Source organism: Leucoraja erinacea, chromosome 8, assembly GCF_028641065.1.
Source record: "Leucoraja erinacea ecotype New England chromosome 8, Leri_hhj_1, whole genome shotgun sequence".
Classification (NCBI taxonomy): domain Eukaryota; kingdom Metazoa; phylum Chordata; class Chondrichthyes; order Rajiformes; family Rajidae; genus Leucoraja; species Leucoraja erinaceus.
Window position 1 is genome coordinate 31,471,652 of NC_073384.1, and position 17,835 is coordinate 31,489,486.

Here is a 17,835-nt window from a genome sequence, read left to right on the forward strand (position 1 = left end):
TTCAGAAAATCATAGCCATACAGCACAGAAACAGGCACTTCAGCCTAACATCCATGCCAATCAAGATATCCCATCTAGGCAAATCCCTTTTGCCCACATTTAGCCCTATCCCTCTAAACCTTTCCTATTAATGTATCTGTCCAAGTGGATTGTAAATGCTGTTACAGTACCTACCTCGACTATCTCCTCTGGCAGCTCATTCCAAATCCCTCCACCATCAGTGAAATATTTCCCCCTCAGGTTTCCAATAAATCTTTCCCCTCTCACCTTAAACCGAGTCCTCTGTTTCTTGATTCCCCTACTCTGAGTAAAAGACTCTGTACTTTTATATTCAATACCTTGACTGATGAACACATATGTACCAAAAGCTGTCTTTACCACCTTATCTACCGATTTCACACTTGCGGCCCAATGAAAGACCTAAAGCTGCATTATGACTTCCCGACTCCTATACTCTGTGCCCCAAACTATGAAAGCAAGCACACCATATGCCTTCTTGAACTCCCTTATCTACTTGTGTTGCCACTTTCAGTGAATTATGGACTTAGACCCAAAGATCCCTCCATAAAACAATGCTGGTAATGGTCATGCCATTAATTGTATATTTGACTTGTATTTGACCTTCAAAGGTGCAATACTTCACACATGCTTGGATTAAACTCCATCTGCCATTTCTCTGGCTATTTTTGCAGCTGACCTGTTGCCATTGTATTATGTTCCTCACAGTCCATGACCACGGCAATCTTGGTAATATCTGCAAGCTTACTAACAAACCCATCTATGTTTACATCCAAATTATTTATGTGTATCACAAACAGCAGAGGTCCCAACGTAGATCCCTGAGGAACTCCACTGGTCTCTGACTTCCAGCCTGAATATTGTCCTTCCAGCACACTCTTCTGTCTTCTATCTGTAAACAGTTCCAAATCCATAAAACCAAGTCACTATTAAGCCGTATATCTTAATCTTCTGGATCAGCTTACCATGGGCGACTTTATCAAATGCTTTACTAAAATGCATGTAGACATCATCCACCCCCCAACCCTCATTAATCACCTTTTCACAAAACAATGGTGAGACACGACCTGCCTTGTATGATGCCATGATAACTGTTCCTTGATGGGAGTAAATTCTTCCAAATGGAATTAAATCCTATTCCAAACCATGCTCTCCAATAGTTTCCCTACCAATGATATGAGGCTCACTGGCCTATAATTCTCACTGGCCTACTACTTCCCTCCAGAATCAAGATGCCCTTCCTAATCAAGAAACTATCAATCTCGGACTTAAAGTTACCCAATGTCTTGGCCTGCACATCTGTCTGTGGCAATGAATTCCACGGATTCACCATCAGCTGGGGCTCCTGCAAATCTTCTCCAACTTCCTCCAGTGCCCTTATCATCCAGGCTTCCTTATGCCTTGCTCTTCATTCTAACAAGAATGTGTATGCCCTGAATTCTCACTATCACACTTTTAATCACTACCCCAATCAACTTTAACAAGTTACTTTCTAATCACTTATTCTGCAATTATATGTGGCATATCAACCATGCTCCTACATCAGTTTGTATTACAGGCATTCATGCTGCCATTAGTTTTGTTTATGGAGTGACCTTAATTGATAATTTCTAAATGTGCTGAGATGAAAGAAACAAGTATTTTTTTCCATTGGAAGCAAATAAACTCTGTTGATGTTGTAACCTTGAAACATTTAACAAAAAGTTTGAATGGACATCCAGTTCAGTGAGACCTCTTCAGATAACATAAGATTACTCAATAGGTTGGTTTCCATTTATTTGTAGCAACTGAACTTGCCTGGAAATAATTTTGCTTGAGAATCTAAGCAGCTGGATCAAAAGGTAACACTAACCAGGAATGTATATAAAAAAGATCCAGTTTCATGCAAATCAAATATCACTGTGGTTAAGTAAAGGCTGTTCATTTGGGGATCAGAGTTTTAATGGAGCTTAGATTGGTGTAATACACGCATATGCTATCTTCAAGTGTTCATGATTTCAATCCAGTTCTATGTAGACGATAAAAGTCTAAGTTTGTCACAAGTTGCATTATTTCCGAGTGTACAGAACGGCATGATTATTTAATAGAAACAATGCCAAATTGATGCAGTAGGTGGCATCCTACTCTAGTTCGGCCTGCAGTGTATTATTGACTGAAGATAGACACAAAAAGCTGGAGTAAATCAGCAGGACCAAAGATCCGCTATGGGATCTTTGAGCAGGACTGGCAGCATCTCTGGAGGGAAGGAATGGGTGACCTTTTGGGTCGAGGCCCTTCTTCTGACTGAAAGTTACTGGAAAGAGAAGAGAGATATCGGCAACGATGTAGAGAGAGAAAGAACAATGAATGAAAAATATGCAAAAAAGTAATGATGATAAAGGAAACAGGTCATTGTTAGCTGTTGGGTGAAAACGAGAAGCTGGTGCGACTTGGGTGGGAGAGGGATAGAGAGATGGAATGCCAGGGTTACTTGAAGTTGGAGAAATCAAAATTCACTAGGCTGTAAGCTACCCAGGCGTGTATTATTGACTAATGCTTTAATCTGCACCAGGTTTTCTCCTTCTTGACTTGGAACCATTGAGATATGGGGCCTGATTTTTTTTTAAAAAAGGTCTGTTTCTTCAACATGAACACTCCTCTGATGAGCTACATATTGTATTGCATTGTCTTTGACAAGTCAGCAAGAACAAGCTGGTGAGAAGGTTTAGCTCCCTCGCACAAAGGCATGTAGAAGCTCCTGACCTGGGGTGATGACTGGTGCTGTCCACACCAGAAAATCGTATTGAGTAGATAGTGACATTGATTAATTTATCTGTGATGTGTTTCTTGTTTTTGGGCTATTGGTCCATTGTTTTCCCTCAGACAGTCTGTCTGCTTTTAGTCAACAGCTCAGTCAGCCTCCTTCTGCCCGGATGCACTGAGCAAACTTTCTAGTGAGAAGCCATTTTGAGGGTAGAACACCATCTTTGGGTATGTCACTTTGTCCACGGGTGGGGCAGCAAAGGAGGATCACAGGGAAGGCCATTCCACCAGTACCAACATTACCAGAATTTACAAGATGGTGCCCAACCCGGGTGACTATTTGTGTGCGAGCCACAGAAGGAGATCTACAAACTCGTATTACAATCGCTCCACACTCTTAAATCTCTATTCCTACCGCAACATTTCTCACTTTAACTATGATCTGTACACTGTAAATGGATCGACTGTAATCATGTATTGTCTTTCTGCTGACAAAAGCTTTTCATTGTACCTCGATACACATGACAATAAACTAAACTGGAAGTGATACCAATAGAAACACTGGAAAATAAGGTCATATACAGTGTGAAATGTTCTGACAATTCATAATCACACTATGTTCAGGACAGTGTGCTGTGACTGACCTACATCTTGTATTTTCTAAATGGCGCACTTTGGAAATGCTGGAAGCAGGGAATGCAATGTCCCATAACATCCACATTTGTCATGAGAAGAGGAAGGGACAAGGAATTTTATTGGACTACCTTGTCATCTTTAAATAGCTTGGCCTTGCATGTAGAATATCGTATAGCATCCTCGTGAATAAAGTAATCCATATTGTTGTTCTGGCTGAATTATTTCAGAAGTTGTATGGTTCATGCCTTAGCTTTTTTGTTTTATACTAGAATAATTTTCTCTGTATCAATGCCCTAAAAATGGGAATCCCATTCAAAAACAAACACTGGATTTGTGATATTTTCTTGGGAGACCTTGTTGGTCACATACCCTTTATAGCCGGGTGCATAGAGAACAGAACAGTACAGGAAAGAAAAGTTGCTTGTGGCTTCCCGTTGAAGAGTTTCCACCTGCATTCACTCTTTATTACTGTTAAAAGTTCAAAACCTTTTCAGTTCTGAATTCTGCCTTCCATGGTCAGACTTCATATTCAATTAGTTGTACACTTGTTATGTGCTATACTTGTGAAGTATAACAGTTGGGATATTGGTGGTGTGGACATTTGAGGCCCGGAAGATTGTGATTATTAAGTGAAGGAACCACAGATTTTACACAAGCTGTATGGTTTAAGGTGAGAGGTGAAAGATTTAATAGGAACCTGAGGGGGCAACTTTTTAACGCAGAGGGTGGCATGCATATTGCACCAGCTGCCAGAGGAGATAGTTGAGGCAGGTACTATAACAACATTTAAAAGGCAGTTGAACAGCTACATGGATAGGAAATGTATAAAAGGTTATGGGCCGAATGAGGGCAGGTGGGACGAGTGTAGATGGGGTATCTTGCTCTCTCTGGGAGAGTTGGTCTGAAGGGCCAAAAATGATTTGAGCAATTTGTGCAGGATGAAGAATGGCAAAATATTAAATAACCTATTAACACTAATAATCGCTTGTTATTGCCCTATTATTTGCTGATGCATTGTGCATACTTGGTTTTTACCTTGAGGAAGGTACCTTCATTGCTCCTCTTCTTCTATCTCTGTTCCATTCTGCAGTGGTTCGCATTCCTCTTCTGTCTTGGCACATCTGCTGGGTTTCTCATTTTCCCACTTGGCAAAGCCCCTACTCTTCCCGCCTTTCGACTTCATTTTTGGGAAGGTGTGTGATCCCGAGTCGCCTCCGGCCCATCCGCTCTCCTGCCACAGGGGCTCCGTCTGTGTGGCTTGGCTGGCTGTGGCCCTTTGTAAACGCACTGAAATCTTCTGGGCCGAGCCAGTCATTAATGTGATCATCCTGCCGTCGATGGCATGGCTACTGGCGCTCTGTGGGAAGTTGAACATCACTCCATCTTCAGCTGCGAAGGAGAGCACGGTTTAAATTGTGAGGAAAAAACTCATCAAAATCAAGCTGAAGAATTAAAGATTAAGATAGCATAGAACCGGATTCAAAATTTTGAAAACCAGGAAAAGCAAACACATTTATTAATCCTAACCTGGAAGATAATAGGTCAAAATAAAACATGATTAAGTGGGAGAAAACTGGCACACCCACTGGCAACAGATGTGCTGCCAGATTAAACATCATGTAGTTCAAGAACACTGAATTGAGAATGCAACCCAGCCTTTCAGAAACAAGTCATTCCTGACTACAAAAGAGCTGTGTAACCATGAGGCAAACATCGCATTATGTTTCAAAACAGCAAGACATTTCAAATGAATTGATGTGATTGAAGGAAAAGCACATGTTGTTTTACTGCAGGGGGCCTTTGTCGAGCTGGACTTGAGGACCCACCAAGGTGAAGGAAAACCACTGGTTAAACGGTGCACACAGATAATGCAATGGTAGGAAGTGCTGATTTAGAGCACAGAACATAGGCCAGTGCAGCGCTAGGATGGCCCTTTGGCCCACAATATCTGTGAACACGATGCCAAGACCATCACTTATCTACCTGCTCCTAATCCATATCCCTCCATTCCCTGCATATCCATGTACCTATCCAATAGTCTCTCAAATGCCACTAACATATCAGCATCAGCCACCACCCTCGGCAGAGCGTTCCAGGCATTCACCACCCTTTATGTAAAACGCTTGCCACGCACATCTGCTTTATAATTTGCACCTCTCACCTTAAAACTATGTCATCTAGTATTTAATTTTTTCCATCCTGAGGAAAATATTCTAACAATCTACCCTATTCCATAAAGTCTCCCCACAACCTCCGGCGTTTACCAGAGAAAACAATCCAAGCCTGTCCAACCTTTGCCTGTAGCTAATTCCCCATATCCAGGCATCTTTCTGGTAAACCTCTTCTGTACCCTTTACAATGCCTCCAAATCCTTCCTGTAATGGGGCAATCGGAACTGCACGCAATACTCCAAATATGTTTACAGCCTTCTCCAAATGCGTTCCAATGCAAGTCCTATAAAGCTGCATCATGACCTCCTGACTATGAAAACAAGGATACCATATGCCTCCTTTACCACTTTAACTACTTGTGTTGCCACTTTCAGCAGGTTATGGACTTAGACCCCAAGATCCCTGCGTAAAACAATGCTGTTAAAGGTCATACCATTAAATATATATCTTCCCCTTATATTTGACCTCCAAAACGCAACACTTCACATATGCTTGTATCTGCCATTTCTGTGCCTATTTAAGCAGCTGACCTGTTAGCATAGTTCCTCACAGCCCATGACCACGGCAATCTTGGTATTATCTGCAAGCTTACTAACAAACCCATCTATGTTTACATCCAAATTATTTATGTGTATCACAAACAGCAGAGGTCCCAACGTAGATTCCTGAGGAACTCCACCGGTCTCTGACTCCCAGCCTGAATATTGTCCTTCCAGCACACTCTTCTGTCTTCTATCTGTAAACCCATAAAACCAAATCCATAAAACCAAGTCACTATTAAGCCGTATATCTTAATCTTCTGGATCAGCCTACCATGGGCGACTTTATCAAATGCCTTACTAAATGCATGTAGACAACATCCACAGCCCTCTGCTCTTTAATCACCATGGTCACCTTTTCACAAAACTCACATCAAGTTGGTGAGAAACGACCTGTCATATATAAAGCCCTGCTGACTGTCCCTGATTAACCCATTATCCTCCAAATGGGAATAAATTCTATCCCAAAGAATCCTCTCCAATAGTTTCCCTACCCGTAACATGAGGCTTACCAGCCTGTTACTCTCTGGATTCTTACTACTTCCCTCCCGAAATAAGATGCCCTTCCTAATCAAGAAACTATCAATCTCCGACTTAAAGTTACCCAATGTCTTGGCCTGCACAGTTGATTGTGGCAATGAATTCCACAGATTCACCATCCTCTGGCCAAATAAATTCTTCCTCATCTCCAATTTGAAGGTATGTTCTTCAGACTGAATAATTCAGACCGATAATGTCCACCATAATCCTCAGTCTGAAGAAGGGTTTTGGCCTGAAATGTTGCCTATTTCCTTCGCTCCATAGATGCTGCTGCACCCGCTGAGTTTCCCAGCACTTTTGTCTACCTTCGATTTTCCAGCATCTGCAGTTCCTTCTTAAACGCAATGCATCCTTCCTCAGGTATGGGACCCCAAAACTGCTCACAATATTCAAAATGTGGCCTCACATTATAAAGGCCTGATAAAGCCTCAACATTAAATACTAGTTTTTTTATTCTAGTCCCCTTGAATGCTAGCATTGTATTTGCCTTCCTTATTGCTGACTCAACCTGCAAATCAACCCTGTGGAAATCCTGCACCAACACTCCCAAGTCTCTTTGCACCTTCGATTTCTGAATCCTCTCCTTATTTAGAATATCTGGAGTATTAGCCCAGTTGTTTATGATCAAATCTCTGGAATAGGACATGAATCTATAACCTTCTGAGTGAAAAGGCCCGTTCACTGCCATTGAACTATGCCTGCCACCTAAAAATGCTCATCCATTAATCAGAGTGATTGACATTAGTGACAATGCTAACATGATTATGACTCTCTCTTATATCAGTGGTACCAGTAATTAATTCAAACACTTTTTAATAACAGGCAGATGAATGCACATTCTCATGTTGCCAAAAGCCACACTTAATAACTGCATCATTTCACAAAGTGAAGGTGTATTTTCCACCTGGGAGAGGAAGAGAAAAGGGAATAAAACACGTGTGCATTCTCAAGTCAACAATGTTCCATGGATCACATCATTTGTGCCTACCATTTGCACAGGAGAGGATTGCCGGACTGTTGGGCAGGGAGCCGTGGCTCTGTGAAGATGGTGAAGAACTCTCCAGAGAGGTACTCTTTCGCAGTTTCCGACATGCTAACACCAGCAGGTCTTTGCATTGCTTATGGCAGTTGACACCACAATCTGTTAAACAAGGAAGTAAAAGTGAGACAATGTGAGTGTCAGCATCTCTAAGCACTACAAAGTTGATATAACAGATATAACCGATAATGTCCACCATAATCCACCACTGCTACCCAACTTCACAGTATCAAGCATAATTAAAAGTCTCCCACCAATGCAACATAACTTTACACTCAGTGTCATGCAGCACAGAAACGGGCCTTTCAATCCAACTTGTCTGTGCTAACTAAATTGCCCCATCTAAGATAATCCCATTACCTATGTTTGGCCCATATCCCTCCGAACATTCCCCACCATGTACCTGTTCAATGTCTATTAAATGTAATTATTGTGCCTGTCTCACTATTACATTTGGAAACTTGTTCACGCCACCCTCTAAGTGAAACAGTTGTATACACACCACCCTCTAAATGAAACTTGCCACTCAGGTTCCTATTAAACCTTGTTTTGGCACGGTGGCACAGTGGTAGAGGTGCTTGCTTACAGCACTTGCAGCGCCAGAGATCCGGGTTCGGTCCCGGCTACGGGTGCTGTCTGTACAGAGTTTGTACGTTCGCCTGTGACCGCGTGGGTTTTCTCCGAGATCTTTGGTTTCCTCCCACACTCCAAAGATGTACAGGTATGTAGGTAAATTGTCTTGGTACAAGTACAAATAGTGTGTGTGTAGGATAGTGTTAATGTTGGGGGACCACTGGTCAGTGCGGACTCGGTGGGCCCTGTTTCCGCGCTGTATCTCTAAACTAAAATTCCACCTTCACCGTGCGTAATTGACAAAGCCAATGAATCTATCAACCAACACAACTTTAGGGTATGGAGGAAAGTGGAGGAAATTCATGTAGTCACAGGGAGAACATCAAAACGCTACAGAAAGAAATGAAGGTCAAGCTCAAACCCAGTTCAAAGCGGCGTGAGCAGCAACTCATTGGAAGGGTAAATAAAACAATACCAGTATCCTCTCCCATCCCAACATGACCAATCTCTCATTATAACCTTTCCTCAAATTATCCTAAGCCCGGACTATGGCTGATCCACAACGTACACCGGACTGACACTGGGTCTACCGCAAGCTCTCTTATGGCACCAGGTTGCCAGGAGAACATTGAAAACTATTCAGGAATATTCTCAATGCCATCTTTTGAAAACTTGTATCATTTCCACCTTGGCAACCAACCTCTTAATGGAAAGCATTTGGGAAGGTACTGAGAACATGAGGGGCCCTTCTTCAGGGGCAAATGGAAGCCCAGTGTAAACAGCAGTGGGAGGGCAGCATCTCCCATGGTTTATTCCCACCTGTCCCATCAAGCAAGTCCTGCCCTCTCTGCAGTTTCCACATCAACTATCAACTTCTTCACAACTCAAAGAACTGTGGTATAAGCAAGTTATCCTCGATCCTGAGATACTAGTCCCACTGCCTCTGCCTAAATTCTTTCTTTGTCCTTCCCCCTCCTCTGACACTAGTCTGATCAAGGGTCTCGACCAGAAAAATCACCAATTCCTTCTCTCCATAGATGCTGCCTCATCCTCTGAGTTTCTCCAGCATTTTGTGTCTACCTTAACAATTTCATAATTTGTCTCATGCAACAGGTTATCAACATGACGCCTTTATCCCCACAGAGAGAAGAAAGTTAACAAATGAATGTGGCTTCTGCAGAAATAAACTGTCCCCTTTGCCCTGTCTTAGCAGACCAAAGGTGTCACTAGAGTTGCGGGGCTCTGCTTTACAAGGCCCTAGATCCCTCAGTTGCACATCCCTAAAGCTCCCTCTGCCAGTACTAACACAAGTAAGAGTGAATTCTTACTTACCTTTACACTTGTGTCCTTGTTTGATTATACCCCAGAGCTGCAAAGAGAGCAAAGGAATGTTAATGACTTGGTAAGGAAACTGGAAGGAAGGTGAAATAATGAAAGAGGAAGGACCCATGGCCTGTCGCAGCACAAACAGGATGGAGCTGCACACAACACCCTTCCTGCCACTTGTAGATGGGAATAATTATTTCAGGCCTAATGTGGTCTTCTGCACTTCTTCCCCCAACCTCTCTTAGAATGGAGCAAACTTAAACTGAAAATGATCAATGGCGTAAAAGAAATCAATGATAATTCATCCTGGCAAACGGTCTACTTCAGTTGGGAAGGATGGGATAACGTGGCAGGGTCATGATTAACACCCTAGCTACTAATCTGTCTCATTGCAGGTGTTTCCATTAAACACGATTATTGTTTACTCCTCTCTGATGGTGGAGCGAAGCTTAAAATGAGGGAGGGAGGGAAGGGGGGGGGGGGTGAAGTTGGGACGAAGCAAAGGGGAAAGTGGTGTGGGGGAGTAAAATGCAGGTGCCGTGAATGAACAGCTGTGGTTGAAAGCACCCAGCTTGATTTAACAGAGAGCACAGTATCAGAGACAGGTCACCTCTGTCACACAGCTTGGTAATGTGACAGGATGTGGACTTGATATGACACGATGTCCACCGCAAAAGATTATTGATAGCAGCTTTTCAAAAATGGTGGAGATGAAGGATGTGGCGAGACATATAACGACAGGTGCATGGAAATCTCTCAGATTATATAATCATTAAAAGTGTGACGGAGGCCAAATCATTAGCTATACCAAAGGTGGATATCAGCTATGATTATAGAATGGTGGGGCAGCTTTGAGGGCCCCTGTAGCTACTCCCTGCCGCCATTTTCTTGTGCCCATACCCTCCAACATGGACTGCTTAATTCTTGTCTGCTCATATCACTCATTCAATTAGTTCATCACTGCTCACGTCACTCACCCAATAATTCAGAGCCACATGATTCAGAGACATGCGGAGGATCAGTGAAGAAATGTTCAGATACCATGAAACATATGCACTAATGACTGTCACTTTAGATCATTCCTGCATACATTTGGTGGGGACAGGAGGCCTGACATGAAAAACAGTCACTTCTCAATTGCACACCCAACACCATTAGGCATCTCCCACACAGCCTCTGTCGCCCCATTCAAAGCCACACCAGCAGAAGTTAGCTTTGTGTTCAGTAGTTCAATACTAGGCTTTGGGATATCCATTTAGTTCTTAATTCTTGAAGATCAGAAGGTGATAGCTGGTCAGTTAATAATTAGGGATTATTCCAGTAAAAAGTAAGTAAGTAAGTTTATTGGGCAAGTATTCACATACAAGGAATTTGCCTTGGTGCTCAGCCCATAAGTAACAACATGACATACAGTGACAGTTACGAATGACTCAGAAAACATGAAACATTAATAATAATAAAATATTAATGATAAAACACCATTGATCAAGCATGTAGACGAACAAAATACCAGATCAAAGGGAGGCTACAGATTGTTGGTTGTTGAGTAGAGCAACTACTCGAGGATAAAATCTGTTTTTTTATATTCACTGCCTTTTGTAATGCTCTCCAATATAATTCTCATTGATAGAATAACCTTATGCTGAGGAAGGGGACATTCCTAGATCTAGTACAAAATCTCTAGATTAATGATGCTCATTATCCAAATCAATACTTCACTTTTATAAACTTGTGGAATTTCATGTTTTTGAAATGCATTATTAGTGTTATTTACACTTTTCGTCTATCCAGGATACATTGCTTCAAACGTGAGGCTAGTCTAACTGAGCAGGCCTTTAAATATTACCTTGAGTACTGTGCATGAGCCATGGATCTAAGAAGAATATTGTTGAGGCGTTGCACAAGCTCAAGATATGAGGGAGGAGAGGGAAGTAGACCAATCCAGCAAATAAGTTCCCATACACATGGTGTCCTGGTTTCCCTGGATTTCCTGGGTTTCTCCAGTGTCAGGCACCTGCTGACAGGTATTTAGATATTGCAGGCCTGGGATTTCTCTACACTCTCCCGTGCAAAGCTTTTATGTGGATTACATTTCCTAAGGAAGGCATCGGACTGAAACAGAGTGGAAAAAAACATTGCCCATGGGGCAGCTAATGCAAAACTAATATATTTAGAGGATATACTTACAAATCCCGCACAATGCTCACAGAATGTTGGTTTGAGATATGTCATTTCTTGAAAATTGTGAATAAAGCCTGGTCCCATTTTGCACTGGAGCTGTGATTTTGCCCTCAGAAAATAAGCCATCATTTCATCTTTACTGATCCGCCCATCGCTGGCAAAGATAAGGGGGGGCAAACACGTTTATTTCTTGCATAGATGCTATATTTTACAATTAACGATGCAACATGATATCACCAACTTATACCAAGCCAAAGGAGCAAGTGAATGGAGGAATAGGAGGAAACCATTCCTGCCACCCCCAGCATCACTTTGCCTTTTGGCAAGATCATACCTGACTCCATATCCTTGTTTCTCCCATACATTCCCTAACACTTTAGTAATCAAAAAATGAAAACAGACATGGATATGAAATGAAAGATTGGCCTGGTAACAATTTTCATTAATGAAACAGAGTTCTGAAGTCTCATTACCTTCTTCAGGTGTATCCATATATGCATTTGGAAAGATGGGATGATTAGGGACAGTCAGCATGGCTTTGTGTGTGGGAGATGGTATCTCACAAATTTGATTGGGTTTTAAATAAACAACCAAGAAGATTAATGAAGACAGGGCCATAGACATAATCCATATGGGCTTCAGCAAGGCCTTTGATAAGGTTCCACACGGTAGAATATTCTGGAATGTTAGTTTGCAGATGACACAAAAGTCAATGATAATGTAGATAGTGAAGATGGCTATCAAACATTGCAGCAGGATCTTGATCAGTGGACAGGTGGACTGTGGAATGGTTGATGAAGTTTAATACGGATACGTTGCATTTTGCAAAGTCAAAAACATACACCCACAGTTGGCCTCTTGGAGGTGTTGCATAACGGAGAGGCCAAAGGGTAAAAGTGCACAATTTCCTGAAAGTAGTCTTGCAGGCTTCATCAGTCAGGGACTTAAATCTAGAAGTTGGGAGATTATGATGCCATTAAGCTGGAAAGAGTGCAGAGAAAGTTTATGACACTGTTTCCAAGGCTTGAGGGCCTGAGCTACAGAACATTGCTCAGGCCCTCAAGCCTGAACATTATACCTTGAAGTGCAAGAGGCTGCGGGGTGATCTTATAGAGATGATTAAAATCATAAGGGGAAAAGATAAGGTGAATGCACACAATCTTTTCTCCACGATAAAGAACTAATGGACATAGATTTAAGGTGAGAGATTTGATAGGAACCCAAGAGACAATTTTTTCACACAGATGCTGGTGGGTATATGGAACGAGCTGCCAGGGGAAATAATTGAGGCACATCTGAAAGATCTTTGGACAGGTTTATAGATGGGAAAGGTAGGGAGTGATCTTGATCAAACTCAAATAAATCGGGCTAGCTTAGGTGAGGCATCTTGGTCAGCACAGGCAAGTTAGGCCAAAGGGCTGTTTCTGTGATATATGATCCGATGACTAATTTCATTCTGGAAGGTCTGGCCCTAATTACCATCATATGTCTTCCCATCCAACGAAAATGTTTTCTCTATATTTACCCTGTTATGTTCTCTTAATATCTTGAAAACGGTGGCAATGAATTTCATGCTGCAGTTTTATAGGACTTTGGTTTGATCACATTTGGAGTACAGCATGCAATTCTGGTGCCCCAATGCAGGAAGAATGAGGAGGCTTTAGAAAGGGTGCTGAGGAGGTTTACTAGAATGATGCCTGGATTAGAGGGTCTTAGCTACAAGTAAAGGTTGGATAGACTTGGAATGTTTCCTCTGGAATGCAGTTTGTTGGAGGAGTCCTGATCGAGGATGATAAAAGTATAAGAGGCATAGATAGGGTAGACAGGTAGAACTTTTTCCCCCAAGATGGGAATATCACAACTGGAGGGCATATCTTTAAGATGAGAGGGGCACATTTTAAAGAATTCGTGCTGGCAAGTTTTTTTCTACCGAGGGTGGTGGTTGCCTGGAACGCACTGCCACGGATGTCATGAAGCCAGATACAATAGTGACATTTAAGCAACTTTTGGAGAGGCGCAAGAATGTACAGGGATTGGCGGGCAAGGAAGTATGTGCAGGCAGACAAGGAATTGTCTTGGCATTGTGTAGGAAGGAACTACAGATGCTGATTTAAGTTTGTTAGATGCAAAATGCTGGAGGAACTCAGCAGGACAGGCAGCATTTCTGGAGAGAAGGAATGGGTGACGTTTCAGGTTGAGTCCTTCTCTCCAGAGATGCTGCCTGTCCCGCGGAGTTCCTCAAGCATTTTATGTCTATTTTCCTGTCTTGGCATTGTGTTCGGCACAGGCAGGGCCTTTCCTGTGCTCTACTGTTCTATGTTTTTATGTAAGTGTGAGTAAATCTGATCCCTAAGAATCTTTTCCAATAGCTTCCCTACCACTGATGTGAGGTTCACCGGCCTGTAATTTCCTGGATTATCCCTATTTCCCTTCTTAAACAAATGAATAACATTGGCTATTTTCCAGTCCTATGGGACCTCGCATGTTGCCAGCGATGATACAAACGTCTTCATCAAGGCTCCAGCAATTTTCTCTCTTGTCTCTCTCAATAACCCGGGATCAATCCCATCAGGCATAGGGAACTAATCCACCTTAATGTTCGTCAAGATATCTAACACCAACTCCTTCTTGATCTCAAAATGCTCTAGCATATGTGCATACCCTACAATGATCCCATGTCATACTCCTTGAAGAATACCGATGTCATGTACACCTTTAGTATCTCACCTACTTAGAACTTAGTACAGTACAAGATCAGGCCCTTCAGCCCACAATGTCTGTGCAGAACATGACACTAAGATCATCTTTTATATACCTGTACCTGCGCATAATCCATATCCCTCCATTCCCTGCATACTATATACGTATCCAAAAGTTTCTCAAATGTTACTATCAATTGCCTCAACAGCACTTTCCAGGCCCTGACCACCCTCTGTGTAAAAGCCCCGCCCTGCACACCTGGCCAAGTGTAATAGGGATCGATGTGAAAGGTGAGATGCGTTAGGAATTAAAAGTATTGTATATGAATGCGCGAAGTATAGGAAGTAAAGTAGATGAGCTTAAGGCTCAGTTAGAGGTTGGTAGATATGACATTGTGGGGATTACTGAGACCTGGCTGCAGGAGGATTGGGCCCAGGAACTTAATATTCAGGGTTATACATCCTATAGAAAGGACAGGCAGGTGGGCAGAGGAGGGGGGTAGCTCTGCTGGTGAGGGATGGAATTCAGTCCCTTGTGAAGGAAGACACAGGGACTGACGAGATAGAGTCACTAGGGATTGAGTTGAGGAATTGTAAAGGCAAGAAGACACTAATTGGTGTTATCTACAGACCCCCAAATAGTAGCCCAGATGTAGGGTGTAAGTTGCAGCAGGAGTTAAAACTAGCATGTAACAAAGGTAATGCCACTGTGATGAAGGGGGATTTCAATATGCAGGTAGACTGGGAAAATCAGGTTGGTTCAGGACCCCAAGAAAGAGAGTTTGTAGAATGCCTCCGAGATGGATTCTTAGAGCAGCTTGTAATGGAGTCGACCATAGAAAAGGCAATTCTGGATTTAGTGTTGTCCAATGAACCAGATTTGATAAGAGAACTCGAGGTAAAGGAACCGCTTGGAGGTAGTGATCATAATATGATTAGTTTTAATCTGTAATTTGAGAAGGAGAAGGTTAAATTAGAAGTGGCAGTGATGCAGTTGAACAAAGAGGACTATGAAGGCATGAGGGAGGAGCTGGCCAAGGTAGACTGGAAAGGGATCCTAGCAGGAATGACGGTGGAACAGCAATGGCAGGAATTTCTGGGTATAATCCGGAAGACGCAGGATCATTTCATTCCAAAAAGGAATAAAGATTCTAAGGGGAGTAGGAGGCAACCGTGGCTGACAAGAGAAGTTAGGGATAGAATAAAACTAAAAGAAAATATGTATATCACAGCAAAGAGTAGCCAGAAGCCAGAGGGTTGGGAACCTTTCATAGGACAACAGAAGGAAACAAAACAGGCAATAGGGGCTGAAAAGATGAAGCACGAGAGGAAGCTGGCCAGGAATATAAAGAAGGACAGTAAAAGCTTCTTTAGATATTTTATGGGAAAAAGAGTAGCAAAGTCCAATGTGGGTCCATTGAAGGCAGACACAGGTGAAATTATTATGAGCAACAAGGATTTCCTTGTTACCCATAATAATTTCACCTGTGTCTGCCTTCAAGGGAACCACATTTGACTTTGCTGCAGAAGAGTTGAACAGCTACTTTGGATCTGCCTTCACTAAGGAAGGCACAAACAAAATCCCAGATGTACTGGAGGACAGAGGATCTAAGGGGGTAGAGGAAGTGAAAGAAATTTTATTATGCGAGAAATAGTATTGGGTAGTCTAATGGGACTGAAGGATGATAAATCACCTGAGCCGGATGGTCTGCATCCCAGGGTCCTCAGGGAGGTAGCTCTAGAAATAGTGGACGCATTAGTGATAATTTTCCAATGTTCAATAGATTCAGGATCAGTTCGTGTGGATTGGAGGATAGCTAATGTTATCCCACTTTTCAAGAAAGGAGCGAGAGAGAAAACGGGGAATTACAGACCAGTTAGCCAAACGTCGGTGGTGGGAAAGATGCTGGTGTGGTGGGAACTGACAGGAATCCAGCCAAAAACTAGTCAGACACAAGTTGTGTGCTCTAGACGTGTTCATTCTTCTGTTTACAGCTCCCTACTCCTCAGCTGACACGGGCGTTGTCCAGCCTTAAATAAAAACTCAGATACCGACCCCGTAACTCGCTCCCCCCCCACCAAGACGCAGCCCCCTAGAGCCGATGGTTCGTCATGACCCTGGGTTGTTATGACAAGAAAAAATGGATGAAGAGGAGCGAGTGGATTATAGTGTATCTAGACTTTCAGAAAGCCTTTGATAAGGTCCCGCACGGGAGACTGGTGACTAAAATTAGAGCACATGGTATTGGGGGTAGGGTGTTGACATGGATAGAAAATTGGTTGGCAGACAGGAAGCAAAGAGCAGGAGTGAATCAGTCCTTTTCAGAATGGCAGGCAGTGGCGAGTGGAGTGCCGCAAGGCTCGGTGTTGGGGCCGCAACTGTTTACCATACATATTAATGACTTGGAAGAGGGAATTAGGAGCAACACTAGCAAGTTTGCGGATGACACAAAGCTGGGTGGCAGAGTGAACTGTGAAGAGGATGTTAGGAGGTTGCAGGGTGACCTGGACAGGTTGAGTGGGCAGTTGTGTGGCAGATGCATTATAACATAGATACATGTGAGGTTACCCACTTTGGCGGCAAAAACAAGGGGGCAGATTATTATCTCAATGGGGTTAGGTTAGGTAAGGGGGCGATACAACGAGACCTGGGTGTCCTTGTACACCAGTCACTGAAAGTTGGCGTGCAGGTGCAGCAGACAGTGGGGAAAGCAAATGGAATGTTGGCCTTCATAACAAGAGGATTTCAGTACAGGAGTAGAGAGGTTCTTCTGCAGTTGTATAGGGCTCTGGTAAGACCACATGTGGAGTATTGCATACAGTTTTGGTCTCCTAATTTGAGGAAGGACATCCTTGTGTTTGAGGCAGTGCAGTGTAGGTTCACGAGATTGATCCCTGAGATGGCGGGACTGTCATATGAGGAAAGATTGAAAAGACTAGGCTTGTATTCACTGGAGTTTAGAAGGATGAGGGGGCATCTGATAGAAACAAATAAAATTATAAAAGGACTGGACAAGCTAGATGCAGGAAAAATGTTCCCAATGTTGGGCGAGTCCAGAACCAGGGGCCACAGTCTTAGAATAAAGGGGAGGCCATTTAAGCCATGTCCTCTAATATTTCATTTTTCCATCCTGAGGAGCAAGTATCTAAACTATCTATGCTTCTTATAATTTTATATAATTCTATCAGGTCTGCCTGTAACCTCCAGCTTTTCAGTGAAAACAATCCAAGTCTATCCAATCTCATCCTGTAGCTCATACGCCCCAATCCAGGCATCACTCTGGTAAACCTCCTCTGCAACTTCCAAAGCCTCCACATCCTTCCTGTAATGGGGTGACCAGAATTGCAATACTTCAAATACAGCCTTCAGT

At 42.8% G+C, this 17,835-nt stretch overlaps 1 protein-coding gene across 2 annotated transcripts in view; it reads right to left on the bottom strand.

The window, feature by feature from the left end:
- The window catches only part of rasgrp3 (RAS guanyl releasing protein 3 (calcium and DAG-regulated)), an 81,996-nt gene that overhangs the window by 8,081 nt on the left and 56,080 nt on the right, over positions 1–17,835 (bottom strand). For both annotated transcript variants that reach the window (XM_055639323.1, XM_055639322.1), the window contains 4 exons: positions 11,772–11,919; positions 9,591–9,627; positions 7,635–7,787; positions 4,432–4,785 (listed from right to left, as the gene is read on the bottom strand). In XM_055639323.1, coding sequence (XP_055495298.1) covers positions 4,448–4,785; positions 7,635–7,787; positions 9,591–9,627; positions 11,772–11,919 — 676 coding nt within the window. In that variant the 3' untranslated portion in view covers positions 4,432–4,447. The remainder of the gene's footprint in view (positions 1–4,431; positions 4,786–7,634; positions 7,788–9,590; positions 9,628–11,771; positions 11,920–17,835) is intronic.